General features: G+C 35.9%; 1 protein-coding gene across 1 annotated transcript in view; it reads right to left on the bottom strand.

Annotated features, from left to right (window-relative positions):
- The window catches only part of LOC113095007 (rho GTPase-activating protein 10-like), a 66,165-nt gene that overhangs the window by 20,246 nt on the left and 31,260 nt on the right, over window positions 1-14,659 (bottom strand). Inside the window, exons 6-18 of the mRNA XM_026260611.1 lie at window positions 13,887-13,997; window positions 12,202-12,306; window positions 11,459-11,588; window positions 11,267-11,373; window positions 11,073-11,167; window positions 10,015-10,096; window positions 8,371-8,410; window positions 8,171-8,239; window positions 7,820-7,894; window positions 5,090-5,174; window positions 4,330-4,388; window positions 3,359-3,464; window positions 1,665-1,824 (exon numbers count right to left, since the gene is read on the bottom strand). Coding sequence (XP_026116396.1) covers window positions 1,665-1,824; window positions 3,359-3,464; window positions 4,330-4,388; window positions 5,090-5,174; window positions 7,820-7,894; window positions 8,171-8,239; window positions 8,371-8,410; window positions 10,015-10,096; window positions 11,073-11,167; window positions 11,267-11,373; window positions 11,459-11,588; window positions 12,202-12,306; window positions 13,887-13,997 — 1,224 coding nt within the window. The remainder of the gene's footprint in view (window positions 1-1,664; window positions 1,825-3,358; window positions 3,465-4,329; window positions 4,389-5,089; window positions 5,175-7,819; window positions 7,895-8,170; window positions 8,240-8,370; window positions 8,411-10,014; window positions 10,097-11,072; window positions 11,168-11,266; window positions 11,374-11,458; window positions 11,589-12,201; window positions 12,307-13,886; window positions 13,998-14,659) is intronic.

Raw genomic sequence — 14,659 nt, forward strand, 5'->3', positions numbered from 1 at the left:
ACTCTGATCCCCAATCACTTGCACTGTATGAAAGAGAGCAGTGTGAAAGTTCTTCAAAACGTCTCATTTTGTGTTCCATGGAAAAAGAAGAGTACACCAGTTCTGATGAGTGAATGCTAATAAAATGAATCTGAATGAGTGGCAGCCATTCAGTGACAACACAGGAAACATGTTTTTATAATAGCTTCGGCTTCATTATAGTCACGCAGTGTTTATATTTGACGGCCGGTGTGAGTGACGGAGGTTAACAGAAGTGTGGGAGTCTCGACAGGGATGAACAAAGGAATGAGAGAGCTGGTAGAAGCGATAGAAATCTGATACTGCTGTGAAATTCTGCAGACGAAAGCAAAGCCTGCTCACTCTCTCTCTTTTTCCATCTCAGTCTTTGCCCGTTCCTCTCTCTCAAACTTTCTCCATCCAACTCTGTCTCTTTCTTGTTACCCTCTCACCCCTCTCTCTCTCTTTGCCCCCGGTCTACACACTTTTCCCCCATTTCTTCTTTGTCTCGCAACTTTTCCAACTTCTCTCTCTCTCTCTCTCTCTCTCTCTCTCTCTATCTCTTTCCACAGATGGACCTGAATGCAAAACACTGTCTGTTGAGTGCATCTGGGGGTATCAGCAGTCTGGAGAGGAGCGAATCAGTCTGCTGCTCTGCAGAGTCATTCCTTCTCCTGAATCTCAACACTTCGCTCACTTATTTCAACTTACATCAAAACAACATCAAGGTCATACGCCATATCATTATGTCTAGGAATGCTGTATATTAAACAATCTGCTCGTCTACATAATTTTGGATACTGCTTCAGATGTGCTTTTCATCAACAAAATAGTATATGTAAATATTCAAATATTTCTCAATATAAGTACACATACTGTAGTGAGCACTAATGCTGTGAAAATTGACATTTTGCTTATTCGCTTTGTAATACTGTGTATAAGTACTGCATCAGATTGCAGTTGTTCATTTTTAAATCTCAGTTTATAATTTAATAATAATAATAATAATCATTATTATTATTTTCTAAAAGTTTCTATTTCGTAATCACCTTTCCTAAAGCCCAAGGTCATTTTTCAAAAGAGAATATCAAATAGTAAATATCAAATCAGCCAAAGTGATTAATGGATGCCAGTGTTTATTTTTAATTACCAAACTGAAATATGATCGTTGGGCACAACATTGTGCATAGTATGAAAGCAATTCATCAGCCGGTTTCAAATGTAGGCTAAATAATTTAGAGATTATGAAATAATCTCACTCTTTCTCCCTTTGTCCCCCAGAATGAACCCCATTTTAGGATTAACCAGATTACTGTCATCTAAAGCCGATTAAATCAGCATTTTAACCTGTATTTTAGCCAAATGAGTATGGCGGTCCAACTATATTTGAGCCACCAGAAAGAACAGCTAACTGAGTAGAGGACAGTCAAAACAGACATGGCTCCCCCTCCTGGCTGCAGGGAGAAGTACACAAACCTCAACATGGCAAGAACTTGTAGAAAAGTTCAAAATCAAATACACAGATTTCACTCATTATCTGCTCTCTATAATGTGATACTCCTGAGGTGCTAGTGGTGTCTTTAAAGCTCGTGAACTGCCAACCTGGACAACATTTTTGGCAGCTGGCTAGGTTTTGAGATGTGGCCACTCTGTCTGAGAGGTCTCACCTTTTCATGCTGTTCTATGAGGATCTCCACCACAATGTTCTGGAACTTAAGGTCCATAATGGCTGCCACTGTTTCTTCCTGTGGTCTCATAAGCGTGGGGCCAAACACTACGCCCAGGTTCGCCACTGTCATCAGGTTCTGTTTGCTGTTGGCAGCAACACTACACACAGAAGAAAAGGAAGTTACGATTGAATTACTTGAAAGATTGAAAAAAAAAAAAAAAAGATCGACATTACTGCATTTGATGTATTTTGGGGAATGTCAGCAAGAACGTTTTATTGCATTGTATTTGCATTTGTTTGTGAAACTAGATGCAGTTACTGTAGCCTTCCACTACAAAGTTTCTTCAGAGATGAAGTCCTCAGTCTCACTGCAATATATATCTGCTGAATTTACTCTGCTTGTTAATTATAGAGAAAAAAGAAAAAAAAAGAGGTGGAGAAACCCATTACATAAATGACTTTCTTTAAGAAGAGGGTTGGCAGAAAGTCAAAAACTTGAAAACAAGATATTTTGAAGTTTTCATTTAGTAATTAAAAGATCACAGGGGTGAAAATGAAAACCTGCATGCTGAATGACTCAAGATTTTCTTTTCTTTTTTCAGCCTCACAGATGGAGAAATGTTAGTCAGACTTCATTACTTGTAATACTGTCCATGCAGGTCAATTTGTCAAATATCTAATATAGAAACTATACTGTCTTCTGGACAAATAAATAAATCAATAAAAAGATTCATTATGAATCTAACAGTGTCACAATAATTCATAATCAAACTGCAATTCTTCCTCTGCAAATGGCTTATAATACCTATTTTGAGAAACAGGTGACGCTCATTTGAGAGAGTTTGCTATTATGTAACTTATTTTATTTATTTTTTTTGTTCAGAACAACACAAACAAACTACCGGTCTCAAAAAGTCAGATTAGCACATTTAAAGAGAGCACACCACACACAGATACCAATTAATCACCTCTCTAATTCCAATTCAGAAAACATGGCAACATTAGGCTTTTCCCTCTCCATCTCCATCATGATGGGTCTGCAACTGCGCCAACTCCTAAAGCATTTTGCGAGGGCTGGAGTGGATGGAAGAGGAATTTAGTGACAGATAACCTGAATTTAATTTTCCTTGGCTGCCAGCAAATCCCACTCTATATTTTGAGGAGACGCGTCTGCCCAGTCACTGATTGCCGGAGGTTAGGGAGATTATGCGCTTATCTTCAATTTGCTTACATTCACATTATATAAAAATGTGAAGCCTGAGGTAAAGCCTTGTAATAATAGCTAACATTATTTAGAAATCTCTAACCCGATCTAATCTCTTACAGAAAACTGTTGCATAACTCTCTTCTCTAAGTGGGCAGTTGCTTGATGGAGAGGAGCGGGGCAGGGCTTGTTTTCTCTTGAATAAAAGTTTGAATCTAGTAAACAGCATGGAGGGTATGAGAGTCCACGTGGAGCCTTCTCTCTTCTCTCCAGAGTGCTGTCTGGTAGCCTACAGACGTTTCTAAGGGTGCAGCCTGTTTGTGTACTGAGGGTAAGAATGGAATGAGGGAGAAAGTTGGGAATAATGATGGAGCATAGTGGCTGACGGCCGAGAGAGGTAAAAAGGTTGGAGAAAGAAACCAGAGAATGTACACACCAAATATTGTGTATACAGATCGAAAGATAGAGAAAAACCAGTTTCCACTCACTTGGCAAGATGCTTGGTAACCAGACTGAGCACTAATCTGTTCCTCTCTGGCAGTTTATGAACCAGGCAGTGAATGGCCTGAACTCTAGATTCTGGAGTAGCACTCTCTGTGTAGACAAAAAAATTATAATTCCTTTACAAAAAGAAGGCATGAAATATGCTATATTATTACCTATTCAAGCTTAATGTAGATTTTTATGCTTAAATACAGTTAGATTTACAGACAAATATAAATAAATTGTACATTTAAAAGACATTTATTTTAAATTAATTTTAATAATAATAATAATTATATATATATATAATTCCCATACTTCCATTTCTTTTCGGTTTTATGTTTTTACTATTAAAATATTACTTTTTAAAATAAATATTATTAAATAATTAATTAATTAAATATAATAATGAAGTATAAATAATATTTTTATTTAATACTTCATATTAAACTTAGTTAGTTGCCAAGGCATCATTTCTAATTTCCATTTTTTGATCTAATATTTAGAGTTTATTCCATTTCGGATTTTAATAGATTTTTAATAGATTTAGTGGACACTGACAATGACATCACAGGGTGTAGTGGTAGTCTGGTCAAGCCCAGGCTGCTCCAGGAAAACTTGAATATAATATATTTCTGTACACATGGCCCTCATAAAAGCAAAATAACTTATTAGTAAATCTTCGGCCTTGGTAGATGTAGCATTAATAGGCTTGCCATTATTGACTTATAGCACCTCTCAGACCTATGCCAACCTCCTCTAACACATCTCTGCTAATGTCATTTTTATAATCTGAAAGTCCTTCACTGAAATTTAATTCAGTGATACATTCAGCAAGCATTAAAGCCCACTTTAGACTTTCACAAATCATAAGCACTTCTCTCACTGACATGCACATATTCAAAGTTTATGGCATTTGTCAAGTCATTGATTGGGTATAGCTTGAATATAGTCTAAGCAAGGACAAAGACCTTACTTGCAGGGACGATGAACTCCTTATACAGCTCGTATGTCATTAGTGGCTCTGGAAGACTCCTTGAGAGAGAGAGAGAGATTTATCAGCTTTATTGGGCATTATTATATACACAACACTATGATTAATGTGGCTGATCACTGCAAGAAATTAGATGAGCACACAAACACACACATACACTGTGATAACCAAGTTCATCTGAAGGTACTTGCGCTCAGTTTTTGGCACATGTCCCAGCACTGTTAGCCCAAAATGAGCCCAGCACAGCACAATATCATTCATACTTGTAGAGGAGTACAAGCTCAAAACACACACACACACACACACACACACACACTGCTGCTTTGTGCTCTTCTATTGTGACACATCAATTACTGAAATTAATTGAACGCAGTATTAAATAACTGTTGAGTAAAACGGCATAATTATATTTTGTCACTGAAAAGAGTGTCCCCCTGTGAATCTGACTCATTCATCCTTGATACTATTATTTGCGATTCAATTCAATTTATAAATGAAGACGCCCACACATTGTTTTTGAGGGTTCCCAGATAAATTTAACTTTACACCAAAGTTTCTTTTGAAACAAGCAAATGGGTTAAGGATGAAGGGGCATACACCTGTTAACCTGTTACAATCAGTACATTTAGTGCAAGGACCGTTTACATACACACACACACACACACACACACACACACACACACACACAGTACGCTGTTTATTACCTGCAAGCAGAAACAGAAAGCAGAAAGTATCAACTCACCTCAGGTAGAGTTTTAAAGCACTGGTGATGGTTTTGACATCCCAGTCCTCACTGGTTGCTAAATCTATTTCACAGCTCTTCTCATCTACCGATCATAAAAGAATAAAAAATAAGTAAGTTCGAATTATCTTTTTTTTTGCATTAATATTATTAATTGTTTTTTTTTGTTTTTTTAAAGATGTCTCTTATGCTCAACAAGGCTCCTTTTGTTTAATTAAAATACAGTAAAAACAGTAATATTGTGAAACTTAAAATTTAAGGGAATTGTTTTCTATTTAAATATATGAGCTTGTAATCTTACTGAACCCAAACTTTTAAATGGTCTGGGACAACAGATAAATGCTGCAATCAATAAAAGCACAAAACGTATTTGAAGGGTGAAGAAATAAATTACACACTTATGGTAAAGATACTTATAATGTTGCCTTATTAGGGACCTGATTAGGACTCGATCAGTATAGTTCCAATATCAATGAGAAAGACATAAAGAAAGCAAGATGGGTAAAAAGGTCTGAGGCCAGGGAGTGGATGATATGAAGGGCAGACATCATGTTGTTGTACCACTAGTCATGTAAATCTGGATCTGTAAATACATTCCTGGTGGACAAAGAGTACACACAATGGCACATATACAGTGCATAAAACAATCTGCTTTGAGTTTGTAACCCCGGGCTTTGACACTTTTGAGGAATTCAACCGAAGCACTGACAATCACCTCTCTGTCTGGCTAGCTGTAACCATGGTAATGTCTGAGTGAGTTTTTATAGAACACAGTAGACAAGAAAAGTCACAAATGTACATAATTTTAGCTATTTATGTCAATTCAAAGTCAAAATGAAAAACAAAGGCAGTCTGAACCGTTTTGAGCATGAACACATAATGACAATGGGACGCCACTATTTAATACTACACCAGAACTGAAGTGTGTTCACATATTATAAGAGTCCAATGTTGACGACATAACAGATTTGTATTTCTTTTTGCCAAAGAAACTTACATTTAATCAATCACTGTTCTGCTTTCTTTTAAAACACTGATGTTTATTACCCTCACCTCAACCCTCAGACAGCTGGGAAAACACCTGGACACACGACTGTTAAAAAGGTTGGAATCGCTACATCTTTTGAAATGTTTTTGAAAGAAGTTTAACAGAAATCTGCCTTTATTTGATCAAAAATACAGTAAAGACAGCAATGCAGCGAGATACTACAATTGAAACGGACTGTTACCTAAGTGAATATATTTTAAAATGCAATCTATTTCTGTGATGGCAAAGCTGAATTATCATCAGACATTAGACTTCAGAAATCAATCCAATATGCTGATTTGATGCACAAGAAACAATTCTTCTTATTAATGTAAATAATATTTTTTTGGAAACTTTCTTTTATGAATTGAGGGTTAAAAAATAACTGTATTTATTTTTCTATAATGTCCATCATTACTATGAGCTGTTAAATGTGTTAATAATAATAATAATAATAATAATAATAATAATAATAAAGAAGCATATTTCCCCTCCAGAAGTTTCTGAGGCTAAACTAATACTTTTTTACTTAACTTAATCTGTCTAAAGTTACAATAGCATAAAAATAGACTGGTTAGACCACTCTGAATAAAAGCAAAATGGAATGTGACATGTATTATATAATGGCTCTGTGTGATTATTTTGTTCAAATTAGAAATTATTATAAGTCTGATCATGTTCTGTAAATGTTGTTAATAAATGATAAATGCCAGCAATCTCAGCCTCTCATGACTTATTGCTAAATTAAAGTGACAAGCCAACTACCTGAGTCCTCAATCTGTGAGCACATCACAGCTCCAATAAAGACATCTTATTAGCACTCAGTGTTTTCATCTTAACACTCAGTTTGCATTCTACTGACATCTCAATACAACATAATGCAGGCTCATCCTCCTGAGTCACTTTGGTGAGAAAAAGTCTGTCAAGAAAATGAACACAGCTTTTAATTTAGCACTATGATTATATCTGACTTGAAATGAACGTATGGAATTTTGTCTGGTCATTCCACTCTGATCTGATCTTACAGTTCTTTACATAACAACTGTATAGACTTTAAATCAAGAGAATGCCTGGATATAGTCCAACAACTGCAGAGCGTGTGAATGAGTGCTCTGAATTTGAAAATGAGATGGATAGTTGGTTTTGCTCTGGATATTTGGCAGGTTTTAAGTTCATGAGCCAACTACAAGGGCTCAGGCTGTTCTCAGATGAGGACGGTGGATCCGTATAGAGTGTTAATGGCTATTAGACTCTGGAGTGGCTGAGTTTATGTAGCAGCAGGGGCTCAGGCAGCCGGCCGACTCGACACAGCGTTTAACATTCAGAGCAGAGAGATACCAGCTCATGCTACGACTGCAGGAGAGCGAGCGAAAGAAAGAAAGAAAGAAAGCAGAGTACGGGACAAGATAACAATAGAGCATGAGATGGGGATACGTGTGTTTTAGGGAGAGGCGGAGTAGGATCAAGGAAAAGTGAGAGAGACGAAGAGAGACAGAAATCTGATTGCCTGCCTGCAAGTTAATGGAGTCAGGTGTCACCTAAAGGTCAGGACAAAGGGACGTCCAGACAGACACCAGACAGGACGAATGTCTGAATGCCAATGAGACTCACAGGACAGCGGCTCTAGATACAATTATAGGGCTTCAAAGTAAACCACCTAAATCTGAGGAACAATTAGAGAGATCAAATAAGGGTGAACTTACCAATCATTAAACTGAGAAGCTTCTGTACTTTTGAACTGACCCCGACAACTCTGTACAGACCTTGATCATTAATACCTGTGAAAATAAAAACATCACCAAAACATTCACATGCCAGCTGATCTGGGAAACTAAACACGAGCACACTTAGCTTCTCATGTATTATACTGAACAAAGCAAAACAGGTTGTTGGTGTGGGCTGATGAAAAACTGCTATATCATTCTGCCATCTAGTGTTCAAATGGTGTTACTACACTACGTGAACTAAATTGAGCAGATAGTTCACTTTTTTTTTTTCAATTGTAGTATCACTTTGTATTTCTTTATTCTGTATATTAAAACATGAATAGGTACCTCTTGTTTCAACGGCATTTATTGAATTTTTCACAAAGCTTATTCCCACGTCATCCAACTGGGCATCAACTACGGAAAGACACAAATATCATCACAATTTATGTACCAGCAATAATTACAAACATACAAGTAATAACATTTTTGTGAAAAGACACTACAACTGAAGGTAAACTTGAAGCGCTGATATTCAGTTCACTCACTTCCTCTTTCTCGTGAATGTGTCCGGTTGAGATACTGCATCTGTGTGTGAGAGATAAACATCAGAAAACACAAACCGGACCAGCATAAAACACACTACACCAAACAAAACAGAATTTATTTCTCAAACAAGACACCATAGATTAAAACACTTTGAAGTAAACACTACAGTAATTTAACCCTGTCAAGGCAAAGCTGAATTTTCAGCAGCCATTACTTCAGTATTCACAGTCACATGATCCTTCAGAAATCATTCTGACAAGCTGCTTTGGTTCTCACTAATCATAATAATTACAACAATAATAGTAGTTTAAATGTTTGACAAATAAAAAGTTCAAAAGAATGGATTTTATTTGAAATCAACTTTTTTGAAACTACGTAAAATTTTTACTGTCGCCTTTGATCATGGGCGTAGCCAGCTATGAGGTCACCGGACCTCTGTAAAATTTTCATGTTCGGAAATAAAATTTGTTCTCTTGATTGACTAATTTGCTGCTAGACTCCACATATAAATGTCTGCATGTATAATTCTATGGTATGAAAATGATCGCTGCGAGATGCTTCCGAAGTGAACAAGTATTCAGAGTGTTGTGAACAAGAGCGCCAGATCCAGCTATTATAAGCGTTGTTTTTTTTTCACTAAATTTAACACTTTTAGAGAGTTAAAAAAGTAGGAAGTTGCGGTTTAGGGTCAACAATAACTTTTTCTTATCTAATTTCCAAAATATTTGTAATAATTGTGGTTTATTTTTATTTATTTAAAGATTTTTGTTTATTTTAATAGCAACATCTGGCAACATTGATGGCATTAGTCTGGCACTTATCAAAAAAGGCAGTGGCTATTTACACTAAGTGCAAATATCTATAGATTCTATTCACACTATGTTAAAATAGCAGGATTTTCTGCTATTTATACTACTTACTGCAAATAGTGGCAATTATCTGCACTTCAGTATTGTAGTACATTACAAATCAGTGTGCAAAAACAACTTATTAGTTTATTGAATGCTATCTTATTGGGACAATAAAGCCCTCCCTACACCCATCCTTAACTTTTTGATTATTCACTTAATTTTCATTGAAAATAAATGCTTTTCTGATGTGATTTGATATTTGAAAAGGGAGCAAAAGAAATTTGCCAAAAGGCGGATTCGAACCCGGGGCGATCACGTCAAAATATGTATGAGGCACATTTGATCTTGTCTATCCAAAAATAACATGTTTAGTGGAAAATAGGAATGTTTGCATGAATAATAAAGAACTGATAAAAGTATCCTCCCCATAAATATAGTATTAACAAACTTTAAAGGGTTTAAAATTATTTAAAAATGAGCACCCCACCAAAAACATCCACATTTCTGTCTCGTTTCAAGTGTTAGTGTATATAATTGTATTTATAGGGGTTATTGTAGCACAATTCTATAATTAGGGTGTTGTTATAGAAATCCCCAGGACCTCACTAATAAATGCTGAATAAAAGGATTCATTTCCTCTTAATGACTTGATTAAGTGCTGGCCGCAAACTTGTGAACAGTAGTATAGCTCTAAAGCTCTATAGTTCCAAAAGTTAATCAGGTTTTGTCAACTGAGAAGCAGATAATCATTGCCAGTGAGCTGCTGGAAGCTGAAGTGAAGGATTGACGCACCAGCTCCTTTCCTCCCATCGCATGCATCCAGAATCTGTGGTCATCTTCTGAGAGTGCCTGGACCGTCAGTACAGTGATCGGTCTAGAAAAACAAACAACCACACAACAAACTAAATAAAACTCAACACACTCACTTTTTTATTGTAGATTGCTGGTCTTATTGTGCATGATTTGTGTCTGGACATCTACGTAATGGTTTTATCAATATGTGACACAAGTGAAGCATCTTTTTCTATCTTTTTAAGGTTATGCCTCTGCAGCAGACAGAGTTGTTTTGTGGGCGCATGATTTGAGATGTACGAGTTAATACTCCAACAGGAGTAATGTACACATGCATAACATATACATTACATACCTCTTAGGTGCCTATTAACTGTTTAATCAATCCCAAATAGCTAAAATCATGTCCTAGCCAATATTTTCTCATTTTCAGTTGGGAATACATTAGATTTTGAAGTCAAATTCATATTAACATTGAGATTTATTCAGCTCCTAACTTGGTAACATTCTGATGTGCCATTGAAAAAATTCCACTAAGCCGCCTCAAGATGAACACGATTAATGTTCATCATATCACTCTGCCCAGGTCAGCTTTGGCTTTGATTAACGAGGGTCCTTAGTGTATCCCGGAAGATCAAAATATTTAGATTTTCCTTACTCTCTGACATATGAGATTCAGCGCCAATTAATCTATATTGTCTCACATTGGTCTCATGTTAAACACAGTATTTTAAGAGGGGGTTTACATATCTAGTGTTTTTCCTTTCTTGATTATCTCCTAAAATTAAATTCTTCACTAACAATCTAATAACAATCATAAAGGAATAATTAAGTGATTGGCTGGGAATAACAAGTTAGGAAAAGGATTGTCAGCACAGAAGGATTCAGTTTTAGAGAGTTGGGCTTGTAACCTGAAGGTCACAGGTTCAGTCTCAGTTGTATTGATTTGTGTGCAGGAATATTCTTTAATTAAATGACCTGATTTCTTGTGAATCAGAAATGCATCATTGCATTCATTCGCAGTTACCATCACAGCTGGGGGTGCATGTCCAACATACCGATCTGTGATCTCTATGTCTAGGCAGAACCTCCTGTCAAGAGTGTCTGTGGTTTTGCGGACACAAGACTTGATTGTAACAGACTCGGTCTCACCCTGAATGGATACAGAACATTCTGTGATCAGCAGATCTGCTACACGTTTAAGAACAGTGCCATTATCACGACTAATGTGTCAAGTGTGAGGATGATTTACAAGCCTCCCGCCTGATCTCTGGTCAAACGTCTTCATGTGTAGAATCTTCTGTTCTTTGACAAGCGTGCAATAGCGTTTCACCCAGCTGGATCCGAAAGGAGGAGGTCCTGTGGAAACAGCGATAACTATCAGCAGTGCAACCAGCAGATAACAGGCAGCCCAGCGTTACAGCATAAAATTGATCTTGCGTACGTTTCTCCTGTACGTAAAGATAGCCCTCACTGCTGATGGGGCTGGTCTGTCTGTATTCCTGTGGCGACTCTTTGATTCTCTTCAATAACTCGTACACCTCAGAGCGTGTGCCCTCGAAACGACTCCGTGTCTGAAAGCAGAGGCACAAACATGACAAAATCAACAGTCATGTTCAACAGATTCTGTAAGAGCCTGGTAACTGGGAATCCACTGAGATGAGTAACTTCCAAGTGTATTCTGAAAAACCCCATCAAGCTAATCTAAGACCCATGTTTTCAAGGTTATACATCCTCAGAACTCTGACCCTGACCATCACAACTGATTGAAAACAAAACACGATATTGACGTGGTCCAATCAAATAGGGCAGGGGAGGGAAGTCGGCTCTCAAACTTCCGACTTAGAAGTTAAACAATGGAAGGTCAATGCAAACAAAGGCCTTTAAGTTTCCCTTGGAAGCCTTGGACCTCAAAAAGCTGCTGTATCCTGTCTCACTAACTCTCTTTCCATGCCACTCTGCAATTTAATAGTGTAAACTAGAAGAAGACTGATAAATCTTGGAGAATCACTTAAAAATGTGTCTATAGCTGTTTAATGTACTTGGCAAACAAGTATTTGATAGTTGTTGGAAATGTGCATTACATTTTTTTTAAAAAAAAAATGCAATATATATTACATAAATCATTTACAAATAGTTCTAAAGTTTTTGTATTAAAGTCAAAAACATTATTGCATTTTTACTTACATTTTGAATGTTGATTTGAAGGGCTTTTTTATAATGGTCAAAGTCTTTGGCCAACTCGTATCCCTGATGATAGAAAGTAAATACAGTCTGAAAGAACGCCAGCATCTGTACGAGAGAAAGAGAGGGAATTAGACAAATTACTAAATGACTAATATTCTTTGGGAAGGGTATTCTCGAGTTTCTATAATCAGTCGTAATTATTCAATTCGAAGCAACTTAGAAAGTCACACAGGTGTTCATAAACTGGAAAAGTGAATGTAAATTTCAGTTAAATATTTGCTTAAGATTCCATATAAAGAATACTAATTTGCTTATGCAATCTATCGAATCGTGTGTGGACAAAGTGAATTAACTCGTTAGAATACTTGCTCTACTTGTAAATGTCTTGCACACACCTATATTTATAATAGGATTTTGTATGTGGAGACTGAACCAAATGTAACCATGCCTCACCTACAGCTCTCACTAAATATTCTACTTCATTTAATCATTTGATTGAAGGTAGGCTTACAGCTTGAAAGTTTGGGGTTAATGTTTTAATGTTTAATGTTTTAAACATGTTTTATTAAATTTTTTAAAGAAATTAATATTTTTATTCAACAAGGACACATTAAACTGATTGAAAGTGACAGTAATGACTTTTACATTTAAAAAGTTTAGGTAACACTTTACTTAAAACCTTTATGTATAATGCATAATAAAATTGTTTATAATGTACACTGTAATGCATTATATCTTTTCATAAATTATTGTAAACAAATGTAAAATAAATTGTAATATTTGTAGGTTGTTTTTCATACTCATTTTAATGAGTTATACTTTTTTTTTTTTAAAGGTGGAACAACAAATATTATAAGTATTATTATGTATGCAGTTACAATTATTCACAAGATCATACAATGGATTATAGGGTGCACTACAAAGCATAATTGATGCATTAAAAACTACTTTTATAATGCATTATATATAAAGGGTATAAGACATGTAAAGTGTTACCAAAAATTCTAATTTCATACAAATTAATATTTATATTCATCAAATAATCCTAAAAAAATGTTTCATGGTTTCCACAAAAATACTAAGCATCACGTTTGTTTCTGCTAAAAATTCAGCTTATATATTTAAAAAATATTAGGGTCATAGGAATTTAAATTGTGATAATATTTAACAGTGTTTTGGTCAAATAAATGCAACCTTGGTAAGCATAAAAGACTTTCACAGATCTTACCAATCCCAAACTTTCAAATGGTACTGTACATATGGTAACAGTTGACAATATTATTATAATTTTATTATCTGTGTGTACATAGTGTCCAGATATAATTTTATAAGTAAAGGAATTCTTTTTTTTTTAAATCAGTTTTGCATAATATTTGCTTACAACATGATTAAGAGATATTAGTATTTAATTCCAAACACAGCCCTTATTTTTGCTATTCTGTTGATGTTGCTAGTGGTGCAGAAATTACACACAACAACTTAAATACTTGTGAAATAGTGTATATGTACAGTATACACAGAAATGTATACTTGTAACATTTATTCTGGAGAAGCAGCACTGAGAGTGAATTTTTCTTTTTGATAAGTGACAGCATACCAGATGTTTTAAATGGCAAACAAGTCAGCAAACAATGTTGAAATGAATCAAATTGAATGACAATCTGGACAAAAGGTCCTGCACTCACAGGCTCGACACACTCAAACTTCTTCCTCTCCTGTATCTCCTGCAGCTTGCACACATACTCCAGGGACGACTCCTGAAAGTGCTGCCTCATCGCTTCCACCGACATGTCTGCCTGAAAGACAGACAGCGTGAAAAACTACTCTAACACTTGAGATGAAAAGGTCCAAGGAAACAGAAAAATTCAAGCTGTCTGTCCCGCATTTACCTGACCGCGTGTTGCCTGCTTTTAAAAAATAAACGGCCTTATTCTGAAAATGTAATATTTGAAAACCAATTAAAGGCTTGGATGATGTCATTGTGAAAAGGTTTGTCTGAAATGTAAACAGTGCTAAACACCAACCATTGTAATATAGTTATTAGGTGAGCAAATACAGTTAAATACAGTGCATCACACTGACATCTCTTAGCAACATTCCTTGTCGATCTCACAAACATTTCAATGCGAGAATGAATTCCTAAAGCTGTTGTTCTGTGCGTGTTAAGCATTCGGGTGCATGTGGAAGACAGGAATAACTCAAATGTATGCAGCTGACATCCCGAGAACCACAGTTTCTTGTAAACAAGAGAAATGGATGCCAGCAGTGTAACCCAAATGGGGTTTGTAACATTTGCTAGTTCCTAATATATCATTACTTGATGGAGATATAATCATCAGGTGTTTTTTTGTATTGTTTTTTTCTTGTAAACTGCCAGATTCACTGTTTTGTGTGTTATCATCAAGCTCATGCATTAAACAGCGTGCCTTTCTCTGGATTGCATATGTAGGACAGGTGG

The sequence above is a fragment of the Carassius auratus genome, unplaced genomic scaffold (genome assembly GCF_003368295.1).
Source record: "Carassius auratus strain Wakin unplaced genomic scaffold, ASM336829v1 scaf_tig00215565, whole genome shotgun sequence".
NCBI classification, from domain to species: Eukaryota; Metazoa; Chordata; class Actinopteri; order Cypriniformes; family Cyprinidae; genus Carassius; species Carassius auratus.